The 17,500-nt window shown below is 38.3% G+C and overlaps 1 protein-coding gene and 1 long non-coding RNA gene across 6 annotated transcripts in view; one reads left to right on the top strand and one right to left on the bottom strand.

Moving 5' to 3' along the window:
- LOC138039011 (NAD-dependent protein deacylase sirtuin-6-like) overlaps positions 1-7,795 on the bottom strand; it is a 126,211-nt gene extending 118,416 nt beyond the window's left edge. For all 5 annotated transcript variants that reach the window (XM_068885153.1, XM_068885154.1, XM_068885155.1 and 2 more), the window contains exons 1-2: positions 7,652-7,795; positions 7,224-7,534 (exon numbers count right to left, since the gene is read on the bottom strand). In XM_068885153.1, coding sequence (XP_068741254.1) covers positions 7,224-7,534; positions 7,652-7,717 — 377 coding nt within the window. In that variant the 5' untranslated portion in view covers positions 7,718-7,795. The remainder of the gene's footprint in view (positions 1-7,223; positions 7,535-7,651) is intronic.
- Positions 7,796-7,805: 10 nt separating this feature from the next.
- The window catches only part of LOC138039016 (uncharacterized), a 30,880-nt gene continuing 21,185 nt past the window's right edge, over positions 7,806-17,500 (top strand). The window contains exon 1 of the long non-coding RNA XR_011130348.1: positions 7,806-7,875. This is a non-coding gene — a long non-coding RNA (uncharacterized lncRNA). The remainder of the gene's footprint in view (positions 7,876-17,500) is intronic.

Below are 17,500 nucleotides of genomic sequence, written 5' to 3'. Positions count from 1 at the left end.
ATTACCACAGACGAAGTTTTACCTTGGTCAAACTGGAAATTGAATCCGCGGTTTCACCTAGTCAGACCCGTGGCAAATGCACAAATAGTTTCAAGCCGTGCTGTACCACTCCGGTTCCATAGGGTCGAAGACTGTTTACAGTCCATGTGAATGTTGATTGGATCATACGGCTGAAGAATAATTATTTCCTCTGCAATTGCACAGAATAGTGTCCTTCATTGTGATTTTTCCCAATTTCAGCAATTGGATTCAAAAGAGGACTAAACTCGCTCAGTTTTCTGCGTTACTCCCGAAGGGCAGGCTTACACTGTATCTTCCATTCATATTCCCAGTCGCATTTGTGCTATTAGTCTATCAAGGAATCAACATGATCAGCTCATTAGTTACTTGATTGCTTCTATTTGATTTTCCACTCGATTCTCTATTGACGTTCCTCGATTCTTGATCCTCGATCCTCACAAAAATTGAGGATAGGGTCGAGAATCGAGACTCTAAAGAGACTGTCAACTTACTTTTGCCCGGTACTGTAATTAAAATTTTCTTTGTTACTTGGTTGCAAAACCCAGTCAGAATCTGCGTTGCATTTCGTGGTTTTTTTTTTTTTTCCCGTGTCGGTAAAAGTCTTGCCTGTCACTCCCCTACTTAGAGGTGTCTTCTGTGCATATTTTGTTAGGTTTCAGGGGGCTGGGGTAATGCATAGATTTCTCTGGTGCACACGGGAGGACATTTAATTATTAACCTGGAATGGAGTTGAAAGTCATTGTAACGCAAATGGCGTTTCAGTGCATCTTACAAATATGCCCTTATGGAGCTCAAGAATGGAACGTCAATTGGATAAACAACTTAGGCAATGAAAAATAAATATCTGGAATCTTTAAAGCGACGAGTAATGGTCTTCGACAACAATTTCATTTTTCCCCGTTGGATATCTTGTAAGCTTTAACTTGGTATTATATACAACACTGAAGTCAAATGGCAATTCTTTTATGGATTTAACAAACATTGAAGGAATCGAATGCCTTGAATGCATCACTGTGTTTACTGAAGTCGCATCTAAGTTGTCTGGCAAGTTACATTCATTTTATGACAACTCAGCAAAAGGTAAAAAAAAATTGGAAATGCGACAGTGAAAAATTATTGAATGAAAGCTTCTTGTCTCTTTTGTGCTTTATTATTTACAGTCAAGGTTCTTTCGAAAAGGGTTTGATAATAATAATAATAGTATTACTAACAATAATAATAATAATAATAATAATAATAATAAAAGATCTATACCGCGCCAGTATCCTACTGTTCAAAGGCACCTTACAAAACTTTAAAATTAACACTTAAAACAGCTAAAATTAATTATAAAAAGCTTTTCTAAAAAGAAAAGTTTTTAATCTACTTTTAAAAAAAGACAGACGGAGCGTTTCTAATTTCACATGGCAAAGCATTCCATAATGACGGTGCTGCTACAGAGAAAGATCTTGCGCCATACGTTTTCATGTTATAGGATGGAGAAACCAGAAGTTGCTTGGATGATGAGCGTATTTGATGTGATGGAGTGTAAGATGAAAGCAAATCACAAAATTAATGTACGACGGTGCCAAATTGTTAAGTGCCTTGTAGTTTATAAGCAAAATCTTAAAAATAATACGTTGATTAACAGGAAGCCAGTGAAGATTAAAAAGAACAGGCGTAATGTGATCATGCTTTGCTGTAAGTGTGACGAGGCGCGCTGCGGCATTCTGGACGTGTTGTAACTTTTTTATAGTGTAGACTGGTAAGCCATACAAAAGAAGACCAGAGTGCTTAGAGAAAAACCTCTTAGATCAGAGTACACAGGATCAACAAACACAACCCACAAATGACATTGAGTCTGGGCATCAAACTGAGGCCTACCAAGAGGTTGTCACACAATCCATTGGAAATCTTGGCCAATGTGTTGGTTGATGTGAACTGTCACAAATTAATTTAATTGCATATGCTTTGCGACAGCGATTGTGTTTCATTTACATGCACGCAACTGAAATAGGAAGGGTTTCTTGCCTCTTATAGCAAATATGTTGTTTGTTTCAGTAAAAGTTTCGCTGGAAAAGACTTCTGTGAAATTTCTAGCTTTTGTAAATTTATCATGTTGTGTAATTTTCATGCTTAACAAATTTGCATACATGTGTTGAAATGTGATACGGGGAGAATTTTTGTGGTAGCGCATAAATCACGAAAATAAACAGGTCTGTTGGAAGCGTGCTGGAGTTTCAACAAAATGAGCCCCAAAATCGGAAAAAAATTGTGACGCTGATGAACTGCTATTCCCAAAATGATGGAATTACCTGGTGAAAAACAACCTCGTCTTGGAAAGTATATTTTTGACTTTGCAGAAATGGTCAACCTCAAGAGTTGGGCGATTGTGATCTTTGTGTTGAATTCGCACATTTCTTGTCAAAATATGTGACCATCCACAGGAAAACCAACAAAAAGGTGATGACATGGGCACGCGTGCATGACACGGCACGCTGAGCGTGACATACAACACGCCATATGCGCATATTTAATGAGTAGCACAATAGATGTCACGGTGGCTTTTGTTGTGCACACTGAGACACTCCCAAACCTTTTGTTTAGCGTGGCGTGTTGCGTGTCACATGCGTGCCAAAACAGGCACCGTAAAATTGCAAAAGTAATGCAAACGAAATTCGTTGAAATTCGTCCTTTGTTCTCGTGAATTTTCCACGAAAAGTCATCGAATTTTCGAACGATTTTTCGTAGGGTTTGAAGTGAAAAATTCACGATCTTTTCTCGAGAATTCGAGATAGCGAAATTCGAAGTAGCGAATTTTTGAGGTAACCAAACGAAAATTCGAGATAACAAAATTTGAAGCAGCGAATTTTTGTGACATGAATTGGCGGCTGCCATCAACAACATCGCTGAACAAGGGTATGTACGTGTAAATAAACGCGTTAAGGTTAGCGTAAATAAAGTCGTATCGAAAATAGATTCAATGATCCGACAATTTAATCGCCTATTTCCCACGAAAAAAAAAAGATTTCCTCACACAACAAAAACTGCGATTGCTTCACGAACAAGAGTTTGTTGTAGAGCTTACACATTGTGAAATGACGGCAGAAAAGAATCATCGCGGCAAATTCAAAAGTGGCAAATTTTTGTCCAGAAAATACGTGGGAATGTTCGAGAAGAGCAAATAAAGGGCGAAATTTCGCTGAATTTTTTGAGGTCATTTATCGAACAGAGCGATTTTTCGCACGAAAATTCAAAGTCCATTTTCATTCCGGGGGAATTTTCATTCAAAAATTCGCGTAGTTGGAAACAATAGGCCTTGAGAATTATCATGACTTTTCGTTGAAAATTCGCTTCCATCGAAAATTCGATATTTTTTCGTCGAAAAGCAAGGAAAAGCCACGAATTTCGGCGAAATACGTTTGCATTACTTTTGCACAACACTGTATTCTGGGGGATTTTTCAGCTATTTCCTCAGGTAAGTCGGCCCTCACTCGGCTTTGGGAGTAGCGTGTTATACTTGGTTTTTAGCGAGCGTTTTGACGCAGCTGTCGTGCAATTTCACTCACTCTGTGTCTTTTTACGTGGTGCTCAATTTTACTTTTGCTGACACGCTCTTTTCTTTGGTATAACACGCTCTATTGTTTACAACTTGTAGTATCAGACACAAGAAAATTTTAATGAGGCGTGCATTACGACACGGCACTGCCATGTTAAAGAAAATTTCTTTTGTCTAGCGTGCTAAAATGGCGTGCCTGTGTCATCACCTTTTTGTTGGTTTTCCCCTGGATGGTCACATATATAACACTTGAAAGAAAAAGAAAACTAACAACGGTATCTTGGCATAACTTGACACATATGCTTCACTGTTAATGTTTCGCAAGTACACATGCCACTGTAACTTGATCACAGCGCCCGCTGAATTTGATGTGCGATTTACTCGGTGCAGCCAAAACTACAATAACAAAATTCAACTTAACAAAAATCTTCCAAAATGTTTTTCGCTGATGGTAACTTTTTATATTCGTGGTTCAAAATTAATGTTGTTTTCATGTCGTAAATCCTGAAAACTTCCTTCTGCTCTTCCTAAAAACTGTGTATCAATATTTGTTTTGCATAAAGCAAGCTAACAAAATCTGTATCTTACTTTGTTCGCATTTGATAGCGTTAAAATAGAATTTTCGGTCCTATGCTTCTGTTACGAGGTCGTACCGGGTATACTTTTTAGGTCACCCATCCAGATACTAACCCAACCGGACAAGGGTTTAACTTCAGTGAACTTTTGTTCACAAAGTTGTCAGATGCCCAGAGTGCACGCTTACACTTGTGGTGAAAAGAAGTGAGGGAACTTGAAAATGATCAACATGTCAGCCCAGAAGCCAAATGTTTCTCCATTCCCTTTTATTTTCTTCAATCTTTCTGGGTTCAGGACTTTGCTAGTAACCACGTCTTCTCAGGAGGCTATTAATCTAAGACTTCTATCATGGCACTACAATATACAATACCAAAACAATGTTGTGTACTGTTAGACCTACATATTACGCAAAGACAACTTGAATCTCCTGGAAGACAAAACGCAGCTCAGTTGACAATATCGAATAAAGCGCTGTGTTACTTCAGTACCACACCTAAGCAATGCGTGTCTATTTTTTCTAAAGATGACAGGAATTTTTTCTTTCTGACAAATGATTAAAAGGCCGGTAGCCAGGTTTTTAACCTCAGAAAAGGATTTGTTTCGTCATATGAACGTGTGAACCACAGGGCCTCTGCTCTTACGACTTCTGGGTGACCCCTTAAATGGTCTTAATGACCCCCGCCTGCAGTTTAATACCACCCAACTCAGTCCCTTTGTACCACAGGCAACCCAGTGTACGCTCATAGAGCATCTACAGTGCCGCTCGGAGATAAGAGAACAACGCAGACGCAAAATGAACGCACGCGATACGCGTATACGCGTTTTTTTTGACGCGTCTAAAATTGCGTATCCTATACGCGTTTGTGCCTTTGTTATTCATAACCATAATTTTGCTTTTCCTGCATTGTTTGCGGAAACAAAAGAATAAATTGTGTGACTGCCGACAAGTAGAAAATTTGCATACGGTATGTGGCTTTGATTACTGTCAATTTCGATCCGCAAATGCCGCCGACGAAAGCATCCACAGGGCATTATTTCGAAGTTTAATACCCTTTACATGCAACAAAGGTCTCGAGAGACGAGCGAAATTAAATCAGCAAATTATGACCCGAAAAACCGAAGACATTTTTTTTCAGTGTTTTTCAGTGTGACGCGGTATTTACAGTCATTTCACAATGACTTTTTGCCGGCGCATGCAAAGTCCAATAATTCCTTGTAAAAAAATCAAAATAATTCGATTGGCATATCATAGAAAGTTTTTAAAAAAAATCTTTTCTTTGTACTGAGAGCATTTCACCGTTTGAATCAGCGAATTATGTCCCGAATCACATCACGATGGCCTCTCGCCGGCGCGTGCCCAAAATTAACCCAATAATTTTCCTTGCATAAAAATCCTATAAATGTGATCAGCGCATCATTGAGCCTTTGAAGAAAAAATTTGTGTCTGAAGTGAAAGCATTGTACCCGTTGAAACCCAACAGGACTGAAGATGTGGATATTACATGAATTAAAATTGTTATGTCACGTGCCGGCAAAAGTGTGTGATTTCACTGTCGGGCTGAAAATCCACGCCAAAAAATCATTTTTTACTGCTGAATTTACAACAGAACAACTCAAGCTGTAAAATTCTCAGCCTTAAATGATGAATTTCTGTACAAAACTGCTAATGATGAGCCCTTTGCTAAAGAGTTGTGTTGTTAAGTTTAACGAGTGACAGACGCAACGGCCCTTGGACCCGAAAGTTGTTTGCATTTTTTCACCTATCGGTGAGCGTCACGCTTTACTTAAGTATTCACATCCAAAACAACAGAAGGAGTTAAATACTCAACTTTAAATGATGAATGGCTGTACAAAACTGCTAATGACGAGCCCTTTGCTTACGAGTAGTGTTTTTTAGTTTACGACTAAACGGAAGCACCGGCGCGGCGCGAAGTTTGTTTTGATATCGCTCTCAACGCTTTCATGTAAATTTCGATGTTAAAAAGGTTCTTGTGTGCAGTTTGTCGCTAGGTTTATATTTCTCCAAAAGGAAACTTGATGATTTTTTTTCTTTGGCTTTGAAACACAAATATCCAACCAGAAGGACTTTGCGCCATTAGAATAAGCATATGGTGAGATTTTTTTGCGCACCGACCAGAGAACACGCAAATTATTTTCACATTCACCACACCGCAAACGATTGAGACTGAACAATGACAAGGCGACAAAAGAAAGACAAAGGGAGAGCTCATAAATACTAATGAGCCTTTTTGCGTATGTGTTGACGCGCATCTGCGTTTTTTTTTGACGCGTTTACGCGTTTTGCGTATGCGCGTTTTTTGCGTATATTTTGGTTCGCTTATCTCCGAGCTGCACTGTAATTTCTTATGTCCCAATGAGCAATTTGCATTGCAGTATGGCAGTTGTTGTACCGTGCGATCACAAGCTGCAAAAGGCCTATTTACGTGTACACCTCATGAATCATGAATGATGCTAATCAGCGAGATTTAGATAATCCAGAAGACACTAGGCAAGAGTGTTGGAATGTGAGGTCTTGAATTGTACACAGTAACTTTTTAAGTTCCATTCATTTTTAGCAGGAGTAGCGCGAAACTTAGTTTGATTGTCCACCTGCATGCTTTGCGAATGGTTATGCAAACTGTAATCTGCCAAATAAATATGTGCCTAATTTTAACTATAAGGTTAAAATTAATCAATCAACCAGTTCTGGGCTTATTTTGTTGATCTTTCCTGTACACAATCACCTCCCACAGGCGAAAACTTTGTTGTGCTCCAGGGTGGTCTGCTTAACTATTATTTTTTTAGAGCCTCGATTTGGAGTTTGCGTGGACACTAATTCAAAATGGCGCCGAGACCTGCAAACTATGGGTGCTTTCCTTTTGTCAGAAATGGGCGGCCAGACCCGTCAGTTTGCAAGGAAAATGCAACAATTTGAAGGAACACTTGCATGATAATCCCTCGTATTCTTCTGGAGGAGTATATATCATCCTCGAAGTGTGTTAATTTGCAAGCGTTGTAATGCCCCGTCTGAGCGGTCAGTTCTGTCAAATGGAAAGCGTCCAAAGAGAGTTTTCAGTGTCTAAAATACCTTGGCAGTCCTGACTTGATGTGCAAGCCATCCACATTTTGACTCACGATGTACTGAACGAAATTTTCTTCCACAAGTTTAACTAACGCCATGTGCGTGAGTGAGGGTTCGGCGTCATCAAAAGTTGTGTCCATCTGAGGAGATATCCCTTTTTCTTGCAAAGTCCAAACACCTTTCGGTCCCCTGAAATCAGGAATACCGGCTGCCGTACTAACACCCGCTCCCGTATGAACGACTACGTGTTTTGCTTCGCTGACAAGCCTTATGAATTCTTTCATTTTCCCTTTCAACTGTTCTGGGGAGTCAAAAATCTGCGGCACCATGACATAAAAAAAGAGATAACTCAACAACATCTTTAAACTTTAACTCAACTCAACTACGCGAGAATATGCCAGCTGTTAAAACTCTTTTCTACTTTGCGTACGTACCTCTGGTAATCCACATTTGCCTTTGTGAGGATAATCAGACAGTCCAGCTGCGTAGTTTACAGACATTGCCTACAATGTATCTTTTTCTTCGCCAAATCTCTCCCCGTTTTCTCAATTGGGTTTTGATAGACTGGAAACTAGTTATCAGCTTTTCCGGGCGGAATGACTGACGAAAACAAAAAGGTTTCATTGATCTCATTAGTACCAGAGAACACGAGGTGTAGGTGAGCGTGAAATCTCTTTTTCTTCAATGTTATTTTGCACAAGTTATAGCGAAGAAAAAGTAGCGCGAGTGGCACTTCCTATCTGTTCCGAGAGATCATTTCTTGGGCCTCTCTCCGCATGGCAGCCCGATGCTCAATGAAATCAAAGTGCCACTGTCGTTACTCGTGGACATGAAAGTTACCGCGATTCTTTAAAATTGGCAGGCTGAAGTTTTCTTTATGCATTAGTATTGATAGTTGGATAATTGTGTAACAGCACGGTGGGCTCTCATGCAACTAGATACCCAAAATACTGCATGTATGTGAGGTAATCCGCTTTGCTGGAATTCAACCCTGTGAAATAAGTATACCATTTCTCCATTTCTCCATTTCTTTAACACATCCTCTATAAAGAGCTCTACCATGTGTTCAAAGTTCGTTGCACAGATGACAGGGTAATTTTGAATAAGGTCTGATTTTTGTTGCCAGGTCTTATAATGTTTAATGTCATCAGATTTAGCAAGTAGAGCAGATCCATTCAGTAATATTAACACTTTTTGCGCCAGTTATACATTCCTCCAACAAACCTTGTGAATATTTATCATTATATTTGATACACTTAGATACAGATGATCTGAACCATAACTGATCACAGCAAGTGCATATATATTCAGCGCCATGTGTTATCTTATCACGAAAAAGACTGAATCACTTTTGACATGGAATGTCTAATAGAGCCTTGACCTTGACAAATTTCAGTTTAATTTAGCCTTGAGCTCTGCATAGCTTTCCTTAAATGGTTTTATGCTTTTCTGTTTGGGTCTCTGAAAAGTTCTGGATTGCTTTTCTTTTCCTATTCCCTTGCTGCTTTAATATTTTCAGATCTGTTTTGGCGTTTTGCAATGTTTTTCTTTTCCCTGAACTCTTCAAGTGATTTTGTCTCTTCCTCTTGATAGAGTCTCTCATGTAAGCTCTTTTTTGCCACTGCTTTGTAGAAATTATTACTGACACTCACATCATTTTTGGCCATCGCTAACTAATCGATTATTCCATTTCTACATGCATTCAAGTTTTCGCGCTGGTCAGTGAAAGGCGGTGCACACTTTTTTGCACCAATCTGTACTTGTTCAGAATATTTTGCTTCACCTTCGAAGAAAGCCATTTCTTTAATTCTTCCGTTTCTTGCTTCTAAATGCAGCGAAAGGTGCTCAAACACTTGAGTATAAAAGCAGCGCACAACCTCGCGAACAGGAAGTCACACCGATCTAAGCTGTGTTGTGATTATCCATCCTGATTGGCTTATTAGATCGAACTTCCGGTTACGCAGGAGTGACACATTTGCATAAAGAACCTCACCAAAACTCGTGGATATATCCACGAGTAAAAAGGGAGCTTAATCAAGCATGCGCGTTTTTGAGACGCAAACGGCAACCGGAAGAGAACATGTCGCGTGCCAGGACAGTGATGTCTCCCAGATTTTTACACTAAACAAAACACTGACCCCCGGTCAACTGACCCCCTACTGACCCCCTTACTGTCCCCCTATAAAATCAATGGGAAAATGAAAATTAAAAAAGCCCAGAACCATCAATGGGACCCGATTCAAATTCATCAATAAATTTAGCTTACCTGAAACTTTCAAGATGGCGGACACGTTGCAGATTTCCGACTCCCTTCTCATTTGACTGAAGGATTTGTCACGGAAAATCGAGCACAGAATAAGTTGGAATATCAGCAAGCATGGTATTTGTAACCGCTAGAAAATTAAGCAATAAAAATAGCGAGGAAATTCTGGCAAATTAACAGGCACGCAACTAACCGCGAGCTACACATACATTACACGCACACGATTACATCAACCGGAAGTTTATTATGGCAAGGTTGTCGTCCCAAGGCCCCTCGCCTTCGCTAGCCTGTTCATTTGTCAGCGTTTCTCTTTGCTTCATTTCCCAATACGTACCAAAGCAATATTTGATCATATTCAATCTTATTCTGTGCTCGATTTTCCGTCAACAAAACCTCCAGTAAACAGTAAAAGGAGAACAAGAGTAGGAAATCTGCAATGCGTTCGCCATCTTGAAAGTTTCAGGTAAGCTAAATTTATTGATGGACTTGAATCGGGTTATGGCAAGCCGTTTGTAGCAAAATTTAATCTAAGATATATATGTTCAATCCTTTAAATAAAGGTTTAATTTAAAGTCATAAAAGGCATTCAATGCAATCCAATCCTTAAATTTTATATGCAATGCAATATCGCAAATATTGATTCAATCCAATCCTTAAAGTGCCCCTAACCCCAAAATATTTTTTTCGCTTAAATGAATCTGTGCACATGTTCGAGACGCATTGCGATCATTTTTTCCTTTTTCTAACAAATCCTGCTATTTTATAGGCTTCGAAAGTTGCGAAAATCCAAGCATCTTTTGTTCACGATCGAGTCAGAAGAGGAGTGGGTCTATTCCTGATGTGACGTCACAATCTACTTTGCATGCATTTTTACAAAGAGTTAATGCAATGTAAATCAGTTTTTGACGTCACATCAGGGACAGACCCACTCTCCTTCTGACTCAGTCGTGAACAAAAGATGATTGGATTTTTGCAACTTTCGCAGCCTATAAAATGGCAGGATTTGTTAGAAAAATGAAAAAATGGCCGCAATGCGTTTCGAACAGGTGCAAAGATTCATTTTAGTGAAAAAAATATTTTGGGGTTAGGGGCACTTTAAATTTTATATGTAATGCAATACCACAAATATTGATTCAATCCAATCCTTAAATTTTATATGTAATGCAATACCACTAATATTGATTCAATGCAATCCTTAAATTTATAAGCAATCTGAAAATTTTTGTTCAATCTTCCTGGGACGAGTGCAGCCATATAGAACCAGAGTAAATTTGCAAGGTATAGAACAAAAGATGGCAGCAGAGTGAGAAGAAAATTTTGACATAGAAGTGGAGTTTCCCAAATTTCTAGGAAAACTTGTGGATAGAACCGAGACAATATATTATTTGAGAACTTTGACACAGAATACTTGTGAAATGTTCGTGGCTAGTCTGACACGGTGTTTCGTCTCGGCCAAGAGACTCTTCAGAGACCTTTAGAATTCAAAGGCAAACTCGTTGAGCATCGCGCCCAAAGTCCCGTTTGCAAATTCTACATGTTGACAGTCTGGCCCTCTATCGCAGAAGGATTCCCAACCGTGTAATCACGAGATAAATGTATACAAAAGCAAAACTATTGTCAAATACTATTGTCAAATACTTGTGAAATGTTTATCTCGTGATTACACGGTTGGGAATCCTTCTGCTAAGCACATCTACTAAGGCCCAGCGATGGAATCGAGATTTTCCTTGTCCCTCATGTCTAGGGTTGCAACACTTTTTCATCGACCTAAGCAGGCTAATTGTTTGATCAAGAACTTCGGCCTGCGTTTCTGCAGCTTCTGTGTCAAAGTTCTCAAATAATGTAAAGCGCTTAGAACAGGACTGGATAAATGCTACATAAGTAGTTTTATTTTTATTGTGTTATTATTATTAATATATTGTCTTGGTTCTATCCACAAGTTTTCCTAGAAATTTGGGAAACTCCTCTTCTATGACAAATTTTTCTTCTCACTCTGCTGCCATCTTTTGTTCTATACCTTGCTCATTTACTCTGGTTCTATATGGCTGCACTCGTCCCAGCAAGATTGAACATATATTTTCGGATTGCACATAAATTATTTAAGGATTGCATTGAATCAATATTCGTGGTATTGCATAACATATAAAATTTAAGGATTGGATTGAATCAATATTTGTGGTATTGCATTACATATAAAATTTAAGGATTGGATTGAATCAATATTAATTTTGCGGTATTGCATTGCATATGAAATTTAAGGATTGGATTGCATTGAATGCCTTTTATGACTTTAAATTAAACCTTTATTTAAAGGATTGAACATATATATCTAAGATTAAATTTAATTTAAGGATTGGATTGAATCAATATTTGTGGTATTGCATTACATATAAAATTTAAGGATTGGATTGAATCAATATTAATTTTGCGGTATTGCATTGCATATGAAATTTAAGGATTGGATTGCATTGAATGCCTTTTATGACTTTAAATTAAACCTTTATTTAAAGGATTGAACATATATATCTAAGATGAAATTTTGCTACAAACGGCTTGCCATATCGGGTCCCATTGATAGTTCTGGGCTTTTCCCATTGATTTTATAGGGGGTCAGTAGGGGGCTCAGTAAGGGGGTCAGTAGGGAGTCAGTTGAATGGGGGTCAGTGTTTTGTCGAAACCCGATCCATGCAGTCACAGAAGATGGCAGCTGCTAACTCGACGGGCAGATTGGTGAATACAGGTAAAGTGAACGATGAAAATCAGAACTTGCAAAGTAAACAGACCGATGTAGTTGTCATTGGTGACTCCATGACAAGGAATGTTATTAGAAAGAATTTATCAAGAAATCAAATCGTTAACTCGTTTTCGTTTCCTGGAGCAACCATTGAAGACATGAAAGATTTTTCAAGGCCAATTGCCAAACATAAGCCCAGCAAAATTATTCTTCATGTGGGCACCAACAAAATAAGTTTTGACCAACCAAAGCATTAAGAAAAAAGTAAAATCGTTCTCTGGTAAAAAGTTTTGAAAAAACTATGAGCTTTCGACAGACTGAACTGCTGCCTTCAACGGATAAAAATGTGTGAAGCCTAAAAGCGAAAGAAATTTAAATATAACGAAAAATTCGCATAAATTAAAGGGTAAAAGCATGTAGTGGAAAGAACTGTAGGGGCAGACAACAATTCGTGCCCGCTCCCAAGACAATATCACATTCTCTTAAAGAAACACTAATTTTCTTAGCATTTTAAACATTCTTTCCACTACATGCTTTTACCCTTTAATTTATGCGAATTTTTCGTTATATTTAAATTTCTTTCGCTTTTAGGCTTCACACATTTTTATCTGTTGAAGGCAGCAGTTCAGTCTGTCGAAAGCTCATAGTTTTTTCAAAACTTTTTACCAGAGAACGATTTTACTTTTTTCTTAATATGAATCCTGGTAACGGATCTTCAATATTTTTACAACCAAAGCATGTTAAAAAGAAAATGGTCAATTTGGTCGAAAGCATTAAGCTGAGCATCCGTCTGTTAACGTTGCAAATTTTCATCGATAATCCAGAGAACTGATCAGCGATCTCTTTGTAACAAAATTTACGAGGTAAAGCGATTGCTTTCTTCCTGCTGCCAGCAAAAGAAATGGGATTTTATGAGCAACAATAACATTAAGGAAGATTCCCTTGATAGGAATGGAATGCACTTGAACCGTAAGGGTCGTCACTGCCTTGCGTCTAATTTTAGAGATTATATTAATGGTAATTGAGTTGTGCTGGTGCAGTTTGTAATCGACTTGATGATCAAACTTCTGCTGAATCCATGTCTTTTGACAAATTAATATTTGATACTAGAGGGTCCAAAATGGCCTCTATAAATGTAAACAGCCTTACTAGGCATATTGACCAATTAAGACCATTTATGGCAAATGAGCCTCTGGATATATTGGCGATCAACTAGTCAAAATTGGATCAGCAGTACTGTGATCAGCTGGTTAATCTGAAAGGTTATCACATTGTTCGAAGAGATAGAAATAAGCACGGTGGGGGAGTTTGTGTCTATTTCCGAAATAATATTTCATATACGAGAATATTAGAGCTTGAAGATGAGGTTCTTGAACTGATTGCCCTAGAAATAGGAAGCCTAATTTGAGTCCGTTTCTAGCACTCCATGGTACAGAACACCAAAATCTCCCCTGGATTATTGCGAGAGATTTGAAAGGTTGATAGCAAATATGATGAAATTTGCATTATGGGCGATTTGAATTGCAATTTTCTCTGTAATCCAGAGGCTCATACTATTAAATTGTGGAATTTAATGGTTAATTACCAATTGTCTCAAATAATTAAAGATAGATGGTTTTCAATCAGGTGATAAGTCGGCCATGTTCGTGCACAAAACAATAGCAAATTATGGCGTATGTTTTGCATTATAATAGAGTCAAATTCTCAACAGACTTTTTCTCTATTCTTCTGTGCACCAACATGGCTGCTGTGACGTCACGTGAACCATCTATATGACTAGGGTGAGCATTACTTCACAAACTCTCATTGATCTTTTCATTACGAACGGAAGTGAATGAATAATTTGTTCCGGCGTGTACCACATTGTAGCTCTCGATTAGTGACCACAACCTCAGAGATGCGGTTAGGGAAATTTCCATTCCCCGTGGGCAGCAAGAATTATAGAGTCACGGAATTTCAAGAACATGAATGCTGAAAAATTTGTAGCCGATTTGAAGAATGCTCCTTGGTCGGATCTTAGAATTTCGACGATGTTAATGATGCTTGGGGTGCGTGGAAAATGTGTTTTTGAGCGTGATTGATAAACATGCACCATTCGAACTATGAGAGTGAGAAACAAACCATCCCAGTGGCTAAATCAAGAATTGAAGCGGGAAGTGTTCAAGAGAGATTGGCTTAGGAAGAGGGCCATGAAAACTCGCCAGCCTAATGACTGGAAGTCATACAAGTCTCAGAAAATATTTGTTGACAAAGGAGTTGTCAAAGCTAAAAAAGAGTATTTTAGAAAACAAATCGAGCAGAGCTCTGGTGACCAAAGAGCGACATGGAAAGTGTTAAATGACCAAATGGGTAAGAAATCAGATAGTACTCAGATAAATGAGTTGAAGACAGATCTTGGGTCCATTTTTGATTCCGAGAGAAGTGCCGAGTGCTTAAATAATCATTTTGCCAATGTTGGTCCTAGACTTGCCTCAGAAATTCCTACTGTGGGTAACACTGTGGATCCATTGGATATTCTGAAAGGGATCAACTCCAAATTTTTCTAAAAAAGGTCAAATCTTCGGATATTTTAATGAAACTAACAGGAGTAAACTGGCCCCGACAAAATATCTAACAAATTGTTAAAGCTTGCGGCTCCTGTAATTTCTCAGGCCTTGGTTCACTTTTTCAATTTCTCTATTGAGTCGACTACTTTTCCCACTGTAGTGACAATGAATAGTACATTATTGTTTTTGTTGAACACTCTAATTGTCGTTATTGACAGAGCTGAAAAACGACTGCGCAAGTCACTGATCCGCGGCACGAAACGCAGGCTCAAGGGCGCGCTCATTCAAAAACACTATTTGTTCGGACAGAGCTGAAAAACGACTGCGCATGCGCCATATAGGGAGCACAAATCGTGCTTAAAAATCGTGCATGACACGCGAAGTGTCCATTTCGATCGGTTGATCTCGTCTTCTGCCTGTGTCACTTTATAACTCTTGACGGTGTGAATTTTGGAAGTGAGATCGTGGTGATTTAATTTAAGGAGACACATCAGATATGTGTAATATATTTGTGTGGAATTTTTGGGCCTTGAGATCCAAACCCAGTTAAATTTGTTTGGGAATACGCGCTGCAGAAACTAACCGAGGCTACGGTGAGTGTTCCATATTTGTTCTTGAAGCATGAAGTGTTCACAACGTTTGGTTCAGTTTGCACACTAGGGTATTGCCCATGCAATCTGTACAGTTTTCATCAACAAGATAATTTGGGAAGGGTTTTCTGAAATCACCTTTACAATCAATCATACATGTATTTACAATGCGTTAATTAAACGTAACATGTTCTAAGAGCATTATTTGAAAGTTGTCAACCTTCTCCTTGAACCAAGGCAGCAGTTCATTTAGAGTGCTGCCACTCTGCAATAGCCACTTAACCTCCTGACTGCCCCCATAAAGGCAGCTGTCTAAAAGAAAACACCTTGCCAACTTGTGAAGTTGGAATGAACACAAGTACTGGCCAGAACTACATAGAAAATATTGAAGTTCTTTGTCCCTGTCTCAGGGCATTTCTTCAATGAAAAGGTAAATTGGTTGCAAGACTGGCCTCTGAGATTACACTCAGAAGAAGTTCTAGTTGCACAGTAGTGTGATCAATAACATTGTTTAATTTATTGCCATAGTGAGGCTTGATTACAGAATCATAAATACTTGCCCACCAAAATACCCTGTGCAATCAACTGATACACCCATGTTCGGGAGACTGTTGGCCTGTTAATTAATGGAACATCCATATATTAGGAAAAGAACAATTTGTTAAATAAAAGTGCAAAGTCCAGGCCCTGCTTCCTGTTAATCCTAGGATTATTGACGGGGAAATACTGCTTCAAAGTGGCACCCGAGTGACTTAATTGTAGTCTAGCTTCCACAATCGCCAAATAATAATGATCTATCATTATTGTAATAATGCAACACACTTGGTGTCAACATCTATGTCAAAACTTGGAAGATGGTATTTCTCTTTTCCCCTTGACTGGCCATTATTTGCAAATCTATGTTCAACCCAGCGTCCAAGGCAAAATTATGGTTAGACTCAAATTTAAGAACATGTGTTAAGGCAAACAGTTAAGGGTCATTGGTTTATGTGTGGTTTATAGTATGTTTATATGGTTAGCTCATCATGTTTTCTTTGTCTTGGTTGTGTAATAAGAATGACTTTTTGTACTAATTTTCACAGCCCCCATAAAAACTGATATGTGCAGTTTCCTGTGTCTAGGAAAATAATAATATCATTATGATATTGTAGATTATAGCATTGTAATATGCATCTCATGGACAATAACATTCATTTTCGTTTTTTGTCCTTAGGGAGATGGATCCACCTGGTATTAATTGCCGCAGTTTTGTGAAATATTAGCTCTAAAAGGAGCGAGAAGAAATTCAGCCTTTTTTTCTCAGCAATAAACCACAATAATCTTATTGAGTTCACTTTGTCCATGTTGGTAGTGTGGAACAAAAGACTGGATAAAGTCACTGAGAAATCCAGACAATGCTGTTGAGTTTTAAGCAGTTTCTTTAGTACTCTTCACATTGTCAAACTTTTCAGTTTCTTCTTAGAACTGAATACCAGTCCTTAACCTTTTTTCAGTTATGAACTTTTTGGACCAGCACAGAACTTTAAGATGCCACTTTTTTAAATGTTGTACTTATAAAACAAAATGGGGACAACATATTCAAGCAAAAACATCACAAATGCATGTTGTTTGCACCTGCACGCAAACTTTGCGAATGCTTTTGATCTGATGAGTTGCCAACCCAGTAATGCTTCAGATACATGTAGTGACGTTGAAACCCAGAACACCTCCAAACACATTCAATGACAAGTTGTCAGAGAAAAAATTAAAATTAAAAACAAACATCTTCTTGAGCATTGGGACCCACATGGAATAGCCCTTGCATATGTGTATTATACTGATGACTGGATTCCATCTACTTAATATACAATCATCTTTTTAGGATAATACCACCTACGCCAGTCGGCAGATAATGCTAGAGTGAACTTCTTGCTATACAGCTGAAAATATTAATTTTGTGGAATGCCCCTTTCAGGGATGTTTACTAGTTGTCTATGCTCTTAAGATTTTGTTCAAACTCATCAAGTACAATGTAGCATGCATGTGTGAAATGTCTCAAGTTGAGATCAGTTTTGCAATATGCACTGTGTTGTCTGAACTGATCCTTGTAAAATTTTTGTAGTTTCTTGTCAATTGTTAAATATGGAAAAAATGGATTTACTTTCTGAAAG

The sequence above is a fragment of the Montipora capricornis genome, chromosome 2 (assembly GCF_036669925.1).
Source record: "Montipora capricornis isolate CH-2021 chromosome 2, ASM3666992v2, whole genome shotgun sequence".
In the NCBI taxonomy this organism is placed as follows: Eukaryota; Metazoa; Cnidaria; class Anthozoa; order Scleractinia; family Acroporidae; genus Montipora; species Montipora capricornis.
This window is presented reverse-complemented; position numbering and strand designations above follow the sequence as displayed.